General features: G+C 34.4%; 1 protein-coding gene across 5 annotated transcripts in view; it reads right to left on the reverse strand.

Moving 5' to 3' along the window:
• Positions 1–433: 433 nt before the first annotated feature.
• The window catches only part of LOC123564824 (proto-oncogene tyrosine-protein kinase receptor Ret-like), a 185,455-nt gene continuing 170,975 nt past the window's right edge, over positions 434–14,913 (reverse strand). For all 5 annotated transcript variants that reach the window (XM_045358673.2, XM_053537438.1, XM_045358674.2 and 2 more), the window contains exons 13-24: positions 14,279–14,427; positions 13,611–13,742; positions 12,762–12,909; positions 9,898–10,005; positions 9,364–9,466; positions 8,543–8,669; positions 6,541–6,663; positions 6,028–6,098; positions 4,471–4,608; positions 3,986–4,085; positions 3,170–3,245; positions 434–2,521 (exon numbers count right to left, since the gene is read on the reverse strand). In XM_045358673.2, the coding sequence (XP_045214608.2) occupies positions 1,896–2,521; positions 3,170–3,245; positions 3,986–4,085; positions 4,471–4,608; positions 6,028–6,098; positions 6,541–6,663; positions 8,543–8,669; positions 9,364–9,466; positions 9,898–10,005; positions 12,762–12,909; positions 13,611–13,742; positions 14,279–14,427 (1,901 nt within the window). In that variant the 3' untranslated portion in view covers positions 434–1,895. The remainder of the gene's footprint in view (positions 2,522–3,169; positions 3,246–3,985; positions 4,086–4,470; positions 4,609–6,027; positions 6,099–6,540; positions 6,664–8,542; positions 8,670–9,363; positions 9,467–9,897; positions 10,006–12,761; positions 12,910–13,610; positions 13,743–14,278; positions 14,428–14,913) is intronic.

Below are 14,913 nucleotides of genomic sequence, written 5' to 3' on the forward strand. Positions count from 1 at the left end.
TGTCACTACGCCCATATGATATAAAAATATTTTCTTTGTTTTGTATTAAAGACTTTCATGCTGTTAGAATATTGTCAGGATCACTACCACTACTAGGTTGTATCCAGCCAGGGTCAGGTAGAATGTACAGGCTGGATGAAGTTGAATGTCTGTGTCTGAAATAATGATCGGAGGGTCACCTAGAGATTTAGTCCACCATCTCAGCTCAAAACTTCTTCATGTCTATACAATTCGGTATAGAAATCCCAACAAAACAGAATAAGTTTTTCCTAATATGGAGTCCACATTAGCGTTTTATACTATAAAACTCTGTTGTCATTGATGTCGTTTAATAGGCCTCAGAAAATAAGCTAATCACTTATAGAAATAACAACATTTGCTTTCACACGAGCATGTATCCCTTTATTTATGATGAAATGGTGTTACAAGGTTATGAAGCTAGTCTAAGCAATATTGAAATAAAACACTCTCCTTTGATTACTGATAAGTTCGTGTTAGAGATTCTATTTCTTTTCAGTTACTCTAAATTTCTCGATTTCTTTCAGATTGTTTTTCATTATTACCGTAAATTCTGTCTTGTGCAAGTGATACACAAAACTAATAGCCGTAGAGAATATACGATCTGAAAAGTGCATACTATAATAAAAGGTGGTAAAAAGAAATACTAATTTGTTTTCCTGAAGCTTTATTTTACATCTTCATGTGTACTTAATTTTAGTGGTTACAGATATTTCAAAGCCACAAAAATATTAACATAAAAATAATGCACTTTCATATTTACAGTGTTACATTCACCTTTTTCTTCATTTAACAGTTCCTTCCTTTCCGCTCCGTATACGCCATAGAAAGTCCTTGCAACGCTCCAAATGGTATGCATACCTTTTCATTTCAATTATTTCATACCGCAAAAAGCTAAAAGCAGGTCAGATAAACAACCATTTAACAAACTACCATGCGTCCATACAAATCAGAGAATATCATTAACTTTTGTATGAATACTCATTCTCATTTAAAAAGATATGACATATCATTCAGAAAAAAATGACACAACTTATTATAGCGAACGTCTTGTGCGCAAAATGCACCATTTGTCTGATGAAAGCAGACATATCTATTTATAAAAAGCGTGTATTTATTGTTCAACAGTTAATTCTTATTAAACGAGCAGGACACAACATGTCATAAAAGGCACTGTCTTTCATTACTTACCAAAACATACACCCTAAACTTACTAAACGAGATACTGGCCAACAGACAACAGTCTAATTATCTGAAACATAATAGGTAAGAGAATAAAGATCTGTGTTTTTGCTTGTTTTTTGAAACATTGGCTTTTTAAAAACTTAACAATCAGACCTACTGGAATTGGTATATCTTAATATCCATATACCCGTAAAAATACTGTCAAACAGTAATGTAAACAACTACAAACGCATGAACGTGTAAACATTTTGGCTTAACGATTTGAATAAACGGTGGAGGTTTCACGAAAAAAATTGAAAGAAGTCTCGGAGATCCTTTATATTAAAATACTTTTATAAACGTTTTGAGAGTCAAACACGTTCATTGCCACAGCTAGAAGAAGAATCCATATCGGAACTATCTTTAAGGTTAGAATTCAGCAACTGCATCTTTTATTATTGCTTTGTTTCTCCTTTTTGTCACTTCATACACATTTATATATCACATTTATTGTTTCTATCACTATAGGATACTGAAAATCATGCCTCACTCTCACATAGTCGCTTGAGTTACAAATAATATATTTTAGAAATCTGTGGCAATAAAAGCGACTCGTCTTCAGTCCACAATGCATTGTTGTCTTGCACATAAATAAGTTTAAATGGAATGTATTCTTTCGAAAATCCGAACGTATCCGAACGTATTCGTATTTTTTAAAACTGAGACGTTTCTTGTTCATTACAGTCATTGTCTCTGATACACCTAGCATTACCATTTTCCGTCAGCAACGCTACGTTTTCACTTGGATAAATAACATGTTTATTCTTATTGTTTTTGGTGTACCTTATTGTAGGTAACGAATTCTCGGTCTTCTTTCTGAACATTTGGTCTTGTCCACGATGGGTGGTTGTGACACCATTAAGATTTTGAGACCTATTTCTATTTTCTATAATTGCACTGTCATTCATATGCTCTATCAATTTAGTATGTCCTTCTTTTAAACTGGTTTCCTTTTGTTCATCCGAGTTCACTTTATTATTCTTGCGAATATCATTCACGACCAACTTTGTTTTAAATGAACTCATGCCATTGTCTTTACAAGTATCTGATTTACCATGGTCCATACTACCCATCTCTGTGACACGAGTCTCTAACAGAGGCAGTGTGTGATCAGGGTCACATGACTGTTGACTTGACGGAGTTGGAATGAGATAATTGTCGGTAGTATATGTTTCATTACACACTGTAAATATGTTACATTTGTCATTTGAGTCTTCTCCGTCATCATCGTTTGCGATCACAGGTACGTTATCGGCTCTGATATCGTCTTCTTCTTTGTCTAAAACAGTAATATAAATTTGTGTTTCAAACTGCTATAACTCTCTTTATCTAGTGATTATTTTTCGTTTATTTTAAATCTGGGATGTAAAGGGTTTTATCTTGTGCAATTCCCATGTTGACATGAAATCAGTCATTGCAGATTGTAAAATAGAAAAAGTGGAAACTCCACAGGTCGCTCAACACAACAAAAACGAAAATGTTGCAGGCTCGGTTTGATTTAGCCTGCTCATGGACGGTAGTGGAAATGCTTGCTACCGTCCACGCCCTCTAGCCCCGGGTTGAGCAGAACTCAACATTTACATATGATAAAAGTACAAAAAAAAAAACAATTTAGAGACATCCGCAGATGTGTTAGTCAGTACTGATGCAGAATTCAGGGCGACTGCTTACGTGAACTAAGCTTCATATGAAATACCTTTGTAAAACGGCATTCAAACTTTAAATGGACAAACAATTTGCCGATTGCTGGATGGAGCATCGAAGAAATTTCTTTTAGCTCAATAGTAATAATGCTAGAGGAAACAGAAAGATCAGCCTGCATGATTCGAACTAACAATCTCCAAATAAATGAAGATAGTTGATCTACTTCAAATAACCTATAAACGTTTTATATATATCAATAATATCGCTAAGATTTTTCACTTACCATTGTAATTCGAGTTAAAGCACTTGTTGTACAGATCTGATATACGCACATTGTTCTGTGATAAATCAAGATAACCCTGAAATTTAAGAAAATGAAAGATTACTTCCAGAAACAATGAAAAGTATAAAAGAAAAATAATTAGATTACGGTATAACACGTTGGAGGTAGGATGTTTTCGGCAGGATGACCTTTGTTTGGTGATGTTAACAAACAGAGTTTTAAATAATTAGCATAATCGTTACTTTTATAGAGCTATAAGATTGTCAGTGATATAATATATTAATTATGAAAGTCACACGCAAGTATTGATTTATGTCGAGCATTTTACATTATATTAATGATGATCAATTACTGTCAACCACATTATCGTTGTAAGGTTAAATGAAGGCATGAATGTACAGACAACGTCATTAACTTCAAAATAGTTTATTGCAGGAATACGAGAGCAACTTACATAGATATAAAACGTACATTAAAAAGGGGTACTTCGCGAAATATTTTTATTTTTAAAAATACATGCTTTAGTTTTTCTAGTAATTTTATTTTTAAGTATAGTTTTTTTTTTCAAATAATTTTATAGTTAAGTATAAGATTTTCACCAGCATATGAAATTTAAGAATTACAGACAAAGTCGAGTAAACCCGGCAATTTAATTTGAGTTTGACTTTTCATCTTTAAAATAGTCAGATACCTATTTTTATGTTTCGTTTTAAAAAAATAATTAGATACCTATTTGTAAGTTTCGTTTTACAGTGATGATTTATTTTACTGTTATCGTATTTCTGTAATGGAGGATAGGAAATGTTTACGTTATACCGTTTTTTCTTGTAGAATTCTGTCAAATATCCTGGCTAAAGTAGCAAAGGATGGTCTGTCCGCAGCATCTATCTTCCAGCACTTCTGCATAACTGCGTACCTTTTAACAAGAGGAAATGAGATAATGCTTTATCTGTGACAAAATAAAATTTCAGTTTCCCATTTTTTATTTTCATATGTAGGCGAATAATATGGTCCGAAGTTAAACATTATTAATTGTGAACTTAAATATTTAAGGAGTTCTTTAAACAGTGGAAGATATACGTTGATTCGGAGATGAAATTTGCGCTGATTTTGAAATTAACAGGCTTACGTTTTACCAAGTTATCCACGACTTGGCTAACCGAAATCCCACATATTTTGGAGTTGTTCTTTTTCAAATCTAAGAAACAGGACTGCTTCACAAAAGTACTAGCCATAGTGGATTGTATTCATCTCATGTTGACAATATAGTTAAAAAGAGGTTGATTTCGCATAAAACTTACATTTCATCTGGACAATTTTCTGGTCGGTCCATACGATATCCTCCTATAAGAAGGTTATATAGTCTTTCAGGAGGTATACCTGGATAAGGTGGGGCTCCGAGGGTTACCAACTCCCATAAAACAATACCATATGACCATCTGTAAAATGCATTCAAAATACAATGTTCGAAAAACATATATACCTTTTCGTGGAATTAGCTTTGAAATAAAATTAACAGTGACATTACAGGCTGTGATTTTTTCTTTTATCATATTAAACGAGTCGTGTGCCTCTAAAGTGGAACTATTCAGTTATATATGTATATGTAGGTTGTTTGTTGGCTTGGTCCGACATAGTGAGTATTCCTCGGTCTGGTATAGGTACACATAATTATCTGCATTGCATTCGGGCATATCATCACGGTTCTATTTCATGCAGTTAAGGTTTTTATGTTACCAACGTCTGTTAATAACTGTTATTGAAATTTTCTGATAAAAATACGTTTATAAATAAAACGGAACTGTAAGTGAAAGAACGAATTCCCCGAAACCTATACAGACTGTTGAACTTATGTCAGACAGAATTAAGCAAGTCTCGAAAGGTTTCCAAGACGTCAGGATAAGGTTTTTTGGTTCTGATTCACTTTTGAATTGAATTGTGATATGTTTTATAGGCTTATGCGATCAGATTGTCTTACAATGTTAACCACATCATTATTTATTCATATACTTGTCTGCATAATTTTGCACATTTCATTAAGTGTTCTACACATTTGTACTAAATTTGCACGTATGTTAATTGCATTACAGGATTTCAATGATCATGACTTTGATGTAACAAATATGCACATAAAGACCAACAAACATTGTCCTATGCATATTTACCCTTTAATGTCTAAGCTTTGATAGCAATAAGGTATGAACACTTGTATTTTAACAATAGAAGTTGAAAGTTATTGTAACTGTACATAATTCATTGTATATCATTTAGTTTAACCGGTTTAAACAGCAACAAAAATAATTCAAAGTATTTCTAGCGCTAACGAAGACGTGATTATAGTGACGTTTATATCTCTGAAACCACTCGTATTTCCAATTCAGGTTATAGACGACATGTTATTAAAAAGCATGTTTTGGGGAGAATGATATATTACTACTACATTTTAATTTTATATGTAAATGCTACCCCAAACGTTTTCCGAATTTAGTCTGCAAATCTGCAACTTTTGGGAATTTATTTTAGAGAAATACCCCCAAGTGTCCCTTCTTATACATCTAAAAATAACTGTATGGTATGACGATACGACAGACCCTCCCGCAGCCATATTCTCCCTCTCGAAGGAAATAAGCTTTCCTGTGCGGTTTTCTCTCACCGACATACTGACCTGTCTTCATTCAAGGTTAACAGTATCAAAAATTATTCCGTTCATAATTAGGGACAAAATATACTAAGTGTTGATAATGCTTTTATTGTATCAATTTTCATCAATTCAATTTTTAGTTTTCAACATTAGCCTATAAATCCAACTTATGAAAGGGAAAGAAAACGGTGTGGTACTGATTTAAAAAGAAACTTACATATCACTTCGAGTGGTATAAATCTGAGCATATAGGGACTCTGGAGCCAGCCACTTTACCGGTATTCTCCCCTAAAATAATAAATAAGTTAATGTTCTGTAAGTTGCACAATGTAGTTCATTTTGTACTTTTTTACTAACTATTTTAAAACTAGAAATCAATATACATAACAGCGTTTTACAAGAAATCGCATCCGTATTCCGTATTTTATATATAAGCATTAAACAGTTTATTTGAAACTGATGTTTTATGAAACTTTGTAAACACTGAATGCTAGTGAAATGCAACTCAAAATTCATTGTGAATTGCAATTATTTTCGAAAATCTTGGAATCTTTCTCGTGTGTAATTTCCAGAAAATGCAATCGTGTACCGATTTATTCTTCAGTAATCTGTTTCCTCTTTACGTACAAAAATAATTAATAAATAAAAAATAATTCTATAAGAGGGCAGGGGCAAGTGATTAAATTAGTTTTCAGCGCAGAAAAGTAGAATTTCATAACCGACAGCTTACTTTGCTTTTCTTCAGATATGTGTCTGCTTCATAAACATCCCTGGTTAATCCAAAATCTGAGATTTTCAGCATTTTACCAGAGGCTACTAGGATGTTTCTGGCAGCCAAGTCACGATGTACTAGCTGAAAATGGAAACAATACGTCTATTTCATATTTCTGTTTTCGATGTGCAAATATAAATTCATGTAGCTCAAATAATTTAAAGATCATATCCAGAATACATGACTTATAAATACTGATATGAAAGAAAAGTATATGTGTGCTGTTCTAAAACAATTCATTTGACCCGTATCAATATGCAATTTATCGACTGTATAACACAGATGTTAACTTTTCTGCTTCTTAGAGAAGTAATTTCATTTTGTAATATGTGTAATCTAATACAGGTACGAAGATTCTACTAGCTCGTGCAATATGTTTACAAGTAAACTTAATTTAGAAGTACATATTTCAGAATACAATTTTCCTATCAGAAATCATGTTTACTTTCCATCACTAGGGATTGTTTATGAAAATTCACAAATCTTAAGTCAACTTGCCCACCAGTGGCTCACTGGCGCCAGATCAGAAAGAAAATGCCTCTGTACATATTATACCCTACCCCTAGGTATTCTATAAGAACCATGGTCGTGAACGGGAAAATATACTAACCCGTTTCAATCGCGCATTTCATACCTAAAACACGCAGTGGGGTAAATGTGTACTATGGATATCAAACAAGTGGTAATTTATCTTCCATTGTGCACCGGTCACATTTTTCAATACATCTTATCTTATAAAAACAACGCGTAGTTTATAGTAATTTCAACATTACACAAAAAACTTGCTTGAACTTCCCTGGTGAAGTTCCGTTCTAGATTACAAAACCATTCTGATTGGCTGTTGTAAAAATGTATGTCAATCGTCATTTTACTACACGTGTTCGCTAAAATGTGAAAATGCAGCAAAATGTGCAAAATGAATAAAATATACAGAACAGACGCAGACCAATGTACGATTTCAAATTAAAGATCATATACAAGATGAATTTCATTCATCATTTCGAGTTTTAGTGTAAAATTTTGATTTTTTTAAAATCTGTTTTTGTTTGTTTACGTTTCGCCAAACATGTGCGCACTGCCGTGACCTCTAGACCGGATGTTCATTAGGGAAGTTCAAGCAAGTTTTTTCTGTAACGTTGACGAAAGCATAAAATATGTTGATAATCTCAGCAATATGGAATATTGAGACAATGTGACTGGTGCACGATGGAAGATAAATTATCGCTTGTTCAATATACTAGGTACCCATTCACCGAACTGTGCGTTTAAGTTGAGAAATGTACGATTGAAACGGGTTAGTGCACTTTCCCGTTCATGACCATGGTTCTTACAGAATACCTAGGGGTAGGGTATAACATGTACAGAGGCATTTTCTTTCTGATCTGGCGCCAGTGCAGTGGCTTAAGTTTAGCTAGATTGTCCTTTATTTGGTGCATTTTCTTTTTTGGTATTGTTTTATACAAATATAATTATGTACTCTTTCTGAAATCATTAATCTAGCTCTAAATATAACTATTTGTTTTTCACGTTTAACAAACCTACCAGACATATTCAGTCATAAAGATAATTCATCATACGTAATTTACCATACAATTAGCGCAACCTAATTAACTGCATGTCCGCTAAACGAAAATATCAAATTAATACTTACTACGTAATGCGTTAACATTGTATATATGTTATAACTTTTTTGCAGGAAAATTAGCAATTTAAATAACTACTAAAAGTCTAATGTTTGACGTTTTCAGACATTGCAGGGACAGGGAGATACAATTAATTAATGATTTTCTCACAATAAAGTAATTAAATGCTACAAGATAACTTAAGAGGTAAGACTGGCATTTCTTAATGGCATTCATAGCTATGGAAGGCCGGTCACGTATTTCTCAAATTTGACATTAACTGAAAGATTAAGATTGCATGGTTATTTTGCTATCTGAAATATTATACGATTGGTTACCTTTATTTCACTGAGATAACTCATGCCTTTAGCTATTTGCCATGCAAATGACAGCAGGTCCCTCATGCTGAGCAAGTCTCCAGTCAAGTCTTGATCCGTTTGTTCCTTTAAGTTTGGAGATTTCAGCCTATGAAATACATTTATGAATAAAACTTCAAAATTTCTCGTTTCTATTAAAATGAATTAAGTGAAGTCTTTTCATTTGATATGAATAAAACCACATACTTTATGGTAAATTCGTTCTTACATTAATATTTAGTATAACTCACTAAACTTTATTAATAGCATAAATGATGAAAATGATGTCAGTTTTCTAAATTGATAAGCATGCAAGACATGTTACTTAATACATTTAAACATCTGAAAGCAAAGGGTGAATTTTACGTTCATAGTGCATCGAAGGCGATAAATTTATGTCAGCATACAGATAAAAACGCAAAATTTAAATACTGAATTGAATTAACTGCCCAGAAGGAAATGTTGACCATAATTTAAAAGAAATATTATGATATAAAATGTAAGGATACCATTTTTATTAATCAAGCACACAAAATGTATTCACATGAAGTGTTTTGTTCAGTTTGACGCATTTACATCAGGCCTAATATATTCATCATTATTAATCTTGATATTATAATAACTTTGAAACCACCCTTTTCAAAGCTTATGTTAGTTACTTCAGTCAGCAAAATTTACATCAATGTGTTCCAAAGTCATTTAATTTTATATATATATTGCGTGTTATCATTGTAAAACCTTGAAGAATACAAAGTGACTCTCAAGAATAATCATGTATGTTTAGGCATATATATGTAATATACCTTATTCCAGAATTAACATAACCGTTTTCTTCTAGTCGACTTCGCCGTAGATATTTCAATAAACAGCCATGTTGGCAGAATTCAACGACTAAATAAAATGGACCTGTAAATCATAAAATACATAATCATTATGATTAGTGAATGCGCATGCTTGTCATCAGCTTTTATTAAATACTAGTAGTTTGGCGCATTTTGTATGTGTGCAACTTATTTTTACTTTAAGATAACAACATTATATATTGCATCAATAATGTCGAATTAAAAAAACCTCAGAAACAGTTAATCACATTGTTTTATCATCTGCTGATAAAACTACCACAATGTAATTTTTCTGATCTTGAATTGTCTATAGTAGTACATTATACATTTCTACCAACTAGGAAATAGTGGGAAATGCCACAAACTGCATACAAGAGGCAATAGTATAGACTTATCAACTGCGTCAGCCTAAACACGTGGCAGAATACTTTGATCACAAACAAACATCCTCCACACTGACATGATCATTCAACTGCAGTTATTTTAAGGTCATACCGTCTTTGGTGCATGCGCCAACTAGTCGTATAACATTTGGATGACTGACGTCTTTCAAAAGGTTGTATTCTGACCATAAATCCTGCTCTTCTATCTGCGTAGAACAATCTGCTTGGCGTAAACAGAAAAAAACTCAAAAACATGCCTTATATGTAATTATATATGTTAAGTAAATAGTCTAAGAACAGGCTTTTATAATAACACGTTTGTAAAACTGTAATCCGTATCATTTGTAGACCTGTGTCGTCTAGTCTTACTGCATGGTATCTAATTTTCATAAAATGTAACGAAATATCGTTCAATTAAAATAAATAGATATTTCTGTGTGTGCGCTTAATTATTATCATAAATTCTAATGTATGGGTATGCATAACCTTTATGTCTTTTCTTGACAATCCTTTAAACACCATGTATATTTGACTGACATTTAAAGACAAAGAAAACAAAGACGTGTCCTGATAAAGGGATATACCTGAATTTTACATAAATCGCATATAGTAATTAAGAAATTAAATGTTTTATCAAAGGCAAAAATGTACCACAAATATACTGTCTTGTTTTAGAATTGAAGTACAACAGTATTTTGATAGGTTCACAAGATCTAGGTGACGCTTATGCACTAATTCATTGCATAATATCCCTTTTTTCTACACTGACGAGAAAAAGAAACGCCTCATTCAAACTCGTTATACAATTTTTCGTTAACCGTGATTCAAAATTAGAAAAGAACAATTCCATTCACAAATTAGATGCTTTACAAGAATTTATGGTCAATAAGAAATCATTTCATTGTCGCATTAAGCTTAAATCTTGAATTTTAATAGCCCGGTCGGAGAAATTGCATTAGAAAAATCAGTAGCGCGTGTGGCCACCTCTGCTAGCAACCACAGCAGCAAGGCGACGCCTCATAGAGCCGCACCAGTTGCGTAACAGATACCGTGGGATTCTGGCCCACTCCTGGTGCAGCGCTGCTACCAGTTCCCGGATGTTTGCTGGCTGGGGTTGGCGTTGGCGTAACCGCCGTCCGAGATAATCCCACGCGTGTTCAATCGGATTGCAGTCCGGTGAACACGCCGGCCAAGGTAAAACATTAATGTTTCTAGCCTTTAGAAAGTCCCTGGTGACGCGTGCAACGTGAGGTCGCGCGTTGTCGTGCTGATAGACTAATCCTTGACGTTGACGGAATAAAGGGACTACTACATGACGTAATATCTGGTCGATGTAACGCCTGACTGTGAGATTACCATGGCAAACGACGAATTGGGACTTAAACCTATGGTTGATTGCTGCCCACACCATTACTCCACCTCCACCGTAACGATTGTGCTCCAAAACGCAATTGTTTGCGTAGCGTTCATGGCGTCGTCTATAGACACGGATACGTCCGTCGGCGTTCCACAAGTTGAAACGCGACTCGTCACTGAACACTACGTTCTGCCAACGCTGGCCGCGATGGTTGCGGGCCCAAATAAGACGTTGGTGACGGTGGCGTGACGTTAGAATTAGACCGCGGTAGGGCCTACGACAGGTAATTCCGCGTTCTCTGCGTCGATTTCTCACTGTATGTCGACTAATTGGACGTCCACGGTTACCTACAACTATACGTGACGTAGATTGCGCCGTCACAAATCTGTCACGTAAATGACGTTGACTTATATAATTATCCTGTCGTATTGACGTTACACGCGGTCTACCTGAACGTGGTCTATCGATAGACGTTCCCGTGTCTCTAACACGTCGAATAAGACGCACAATTGTCGAACGAGAGACGTTAAAACGTCTAGCAACTTGTTCCTGCGTTCGCCCACGTTCAAGCATAGCCAAAACCTGAGCCCTCTCTTCAGAATTCAGCCTCAGCATTACGAAAACAAATGTTTTTTCAGAGAATAGCTGAAAATATGGTTGTGTGTCGTATTACACATGTACATGTGCAAAAATCGTTCAATCAAACCACATGGTTTACATGCACGGACTGCACGAGGAAATCATGACCAGGTACATGAAGTGAACAAATGGCTGAATGAAATCGCGCGAGTTTTTGTTCACTGTGTTTGTCGGTCAGAGTACATGTAGATTTACTACATTTCACAACAATTAAAAGCGTTAGGAAAAAAATAACGCCAAATTTCAATGAGGCGTTTCTTTATCTCGTCAGTATACTTCAGACATATATATACATGAATCTTATCAATTACATTCCATATTAGCCAACCGTTTGATGTATGTTCCTATCTACGTGAACAAATAAATTATGAAATATCGCCTTTGAACAGAGAACTATGATGACATCTCAATCAGTTCAAAATTGATTTGATGCGACTGAAAATATCCACTTGAATAGCTAACGTCATAAAAGATGTTTCTGTAGCTGTACACCTCGACCAGGCCGTTATTATTTTTTCACTCATTAAAAAAGAAATAATGTCTTATGGTCAACAGCTCTTTTTTAATATCAAATTCTATCAAGTATAGTTTCATTCCGCATCATGCGTCTCGAGTTGCTGAATTCAATCAAATTGAACTAATTAGAGGCCGTAGCATCAATCAGTCAAATACGATAAATAATTTGAGCCGTGCCATGAGAAAACCAACATAGTGAATTTGCGACCAGCATGGATCCAGACCAGCCTGCGCTTCCGCGCAGTCTGGTCAGGATCCATGATGTTCGCTTTCAAAGCCTATTGCAATTAGAGAAACCATTAGCGAACAGCATGGATCCTGACCAGACTGCGCGGATGCGCAGGCTGGTCTAGATCCATGCTGGTCACAAACCCACTATGTTGGTTTTCTCATGGCGCGGCTCATTTAATGAATACTACTAAGGTGTCTCTAATCTTGCCCTATTAGTTTATATACTAGCTTACGTTTTAGCATTTTAACAGCAACATTTCGGACATTCTGATCACCGTCTGACATCCTTGCTTTAACGACAATCCCGAATTCACCTTCACCAATTGTCTTCTCTAAGGTCAATGTCTCCCTTGAAATCTCCCATTTCTCGTTATCATCGTGCTAAAGGTAACATAGTTTTATTACTACATCTAAATTTGTACAAAACACCTTACACTCGCTAACTGCATGCTGAGAGTAATGTATACTGTGACAAGTATATTAATTTTGTAATATTATCTCTAGATATCTCCCAACACTCGCTAACATTGTACTGAAAATAATGCAAATATATCTAGATATCTCCCATTACTCCATTACACGTTAACACCGTGGTAAAAGTAATTCAAATATGTTCAGTGCATTTATACCAATATCTCCAGGTATCTCCTACCTTCCACTAACAACGTTTTGAAAGTATATATATATTTATATATTTATATTGATAGAATTGTCTTTGTATTAGATCCCTCTAGATATCTGTCACCAGTCGCTGTATTTGTAATGAAAATATAAAAAGACAGTTCAAACATCTACGCTATTTTAGTGGAAGTCCGCGATGCTTTTTTCCACATTTGTAAAGTTTCATATTATTCAGTATCACTTTTCTGAAAACAATGTAAACATATTGTAACAAGTATATGTATGCGAATGAAAGTGTCTCATACACTTGCATCATGATAATTATCATGCTTGTGGGTAAAACGTGCACGATTGTTTGAAATTTATTACAGACTTTGCTATCATTGCAACTTGTAGTTGAGGTTAGAATTGATACATACTGATATATGAAGTGAATGAACAGTTTTTATTATTTATCTTACCGTATACTGAATTTGTGTAGAATAAATGGGTCCTTTTTGCGACCAATGGTCCGAAGAATAAGACAACCTTCTCTCACGTTCGTCCTGATAGTCCGATGGCAGACCAGAAATAGATACCACGCTGCCAACGTGCTTTATATGAAAAATAAACAAATTGTTTTCATATTAAATTGATTTAAGATATGAACCATTAAATGTAAAACTCATTTAACCAGCTTCTTCGTATCAATAACTTTTAGGTTTTAGACATCGACTGTTTGGGACTAATGAGTACATCTTAACTTAGTCTAGTAAATGTACTTTGTTACGTCCGGTATCCGTAAGAAAATGACTTTTGGCAAATAAATGAGCTTATCAACGACAGTGATAATAACAGAAAAACATGTCATCGTAATGTTGAAACGACCGTGATAAAAGGTAAAACATGTTGAAACGACAGTGATAATTAAAGTAAAGCATGTCATCGTAATGTAGGAGTGACCTTGATAATAAAAGTAAAACGTGTCATCGTAATGTTGGAGCGACCTTGATAATATAAGTAAAGCATATCATCGTAATGTTGGAGCGACCTTGATAATAAAAGTAAACATGTCATCATATTGTTGAAACGACCGTGATAGTAAAACATCTCATCGTAATGAAATGAAAGATGCAATCAATGTATATACCTTCATGTTCGTTTTGCGCCTGTCATTCTTCTTCTTTGTGAACCAAAGCATAAATAATGAGAAGGATATAAGAAGGAACATGGTCAGTCCGACACCAATAGCAACACCGCAAACATTGTCACATATAGGTGGTTGATCTGTAACAAGCGCTGTATAAAGATAGAAGTATGTATGAATAGCAAATATAGAGAATATTGTCTGTTCACTTTACAAATCAAATCTTGTCACATGAAGATGGACACTGCATGAACATAGAAGTATTTATCAGCACTATATGGCACTTTAACAAGCGCTATATAAAGATAAATGTATGAATGTATGTCAAGTATGGTGGACATGATCACTTCAATACAAATAGCAACAGAGCAAACTTTGTCATTTTTAGTTGAGCCCTTTATGAAGATAGGGGTTATGTATGAACACTGTATGGAGAAACATGGTAAGTCCAGCACCAATGGCAATATCGCAGACAATATACATGTAAAGGACTAATCTGTACCAAGCTTTGTTAGAAGTATGTGTGTCTGACATATATGGAAGAACATGGTTAGCCTAACAGTAAAGCAACAGGGCAAATCTTGTCACATCTGGATTGTTGATCAGTAATATTATATAATACATAATTGTTGTTTACA

This window comes from Mercenaria mercenaria, chromosome 2, assembly GCF_021730395.1.
Source record: "Mercenaria mercenaria strain notata chromosome 2, MADL_Memer_1, whole genome shotgun sequence".
Taxonomy (NCBI): domain Eukaryota; kingdom Metazoa; phylum Mollusca; class Bivalvia; order Venerida; family Veneridae; genus Mercenaria; species Mercenaria mercenaria.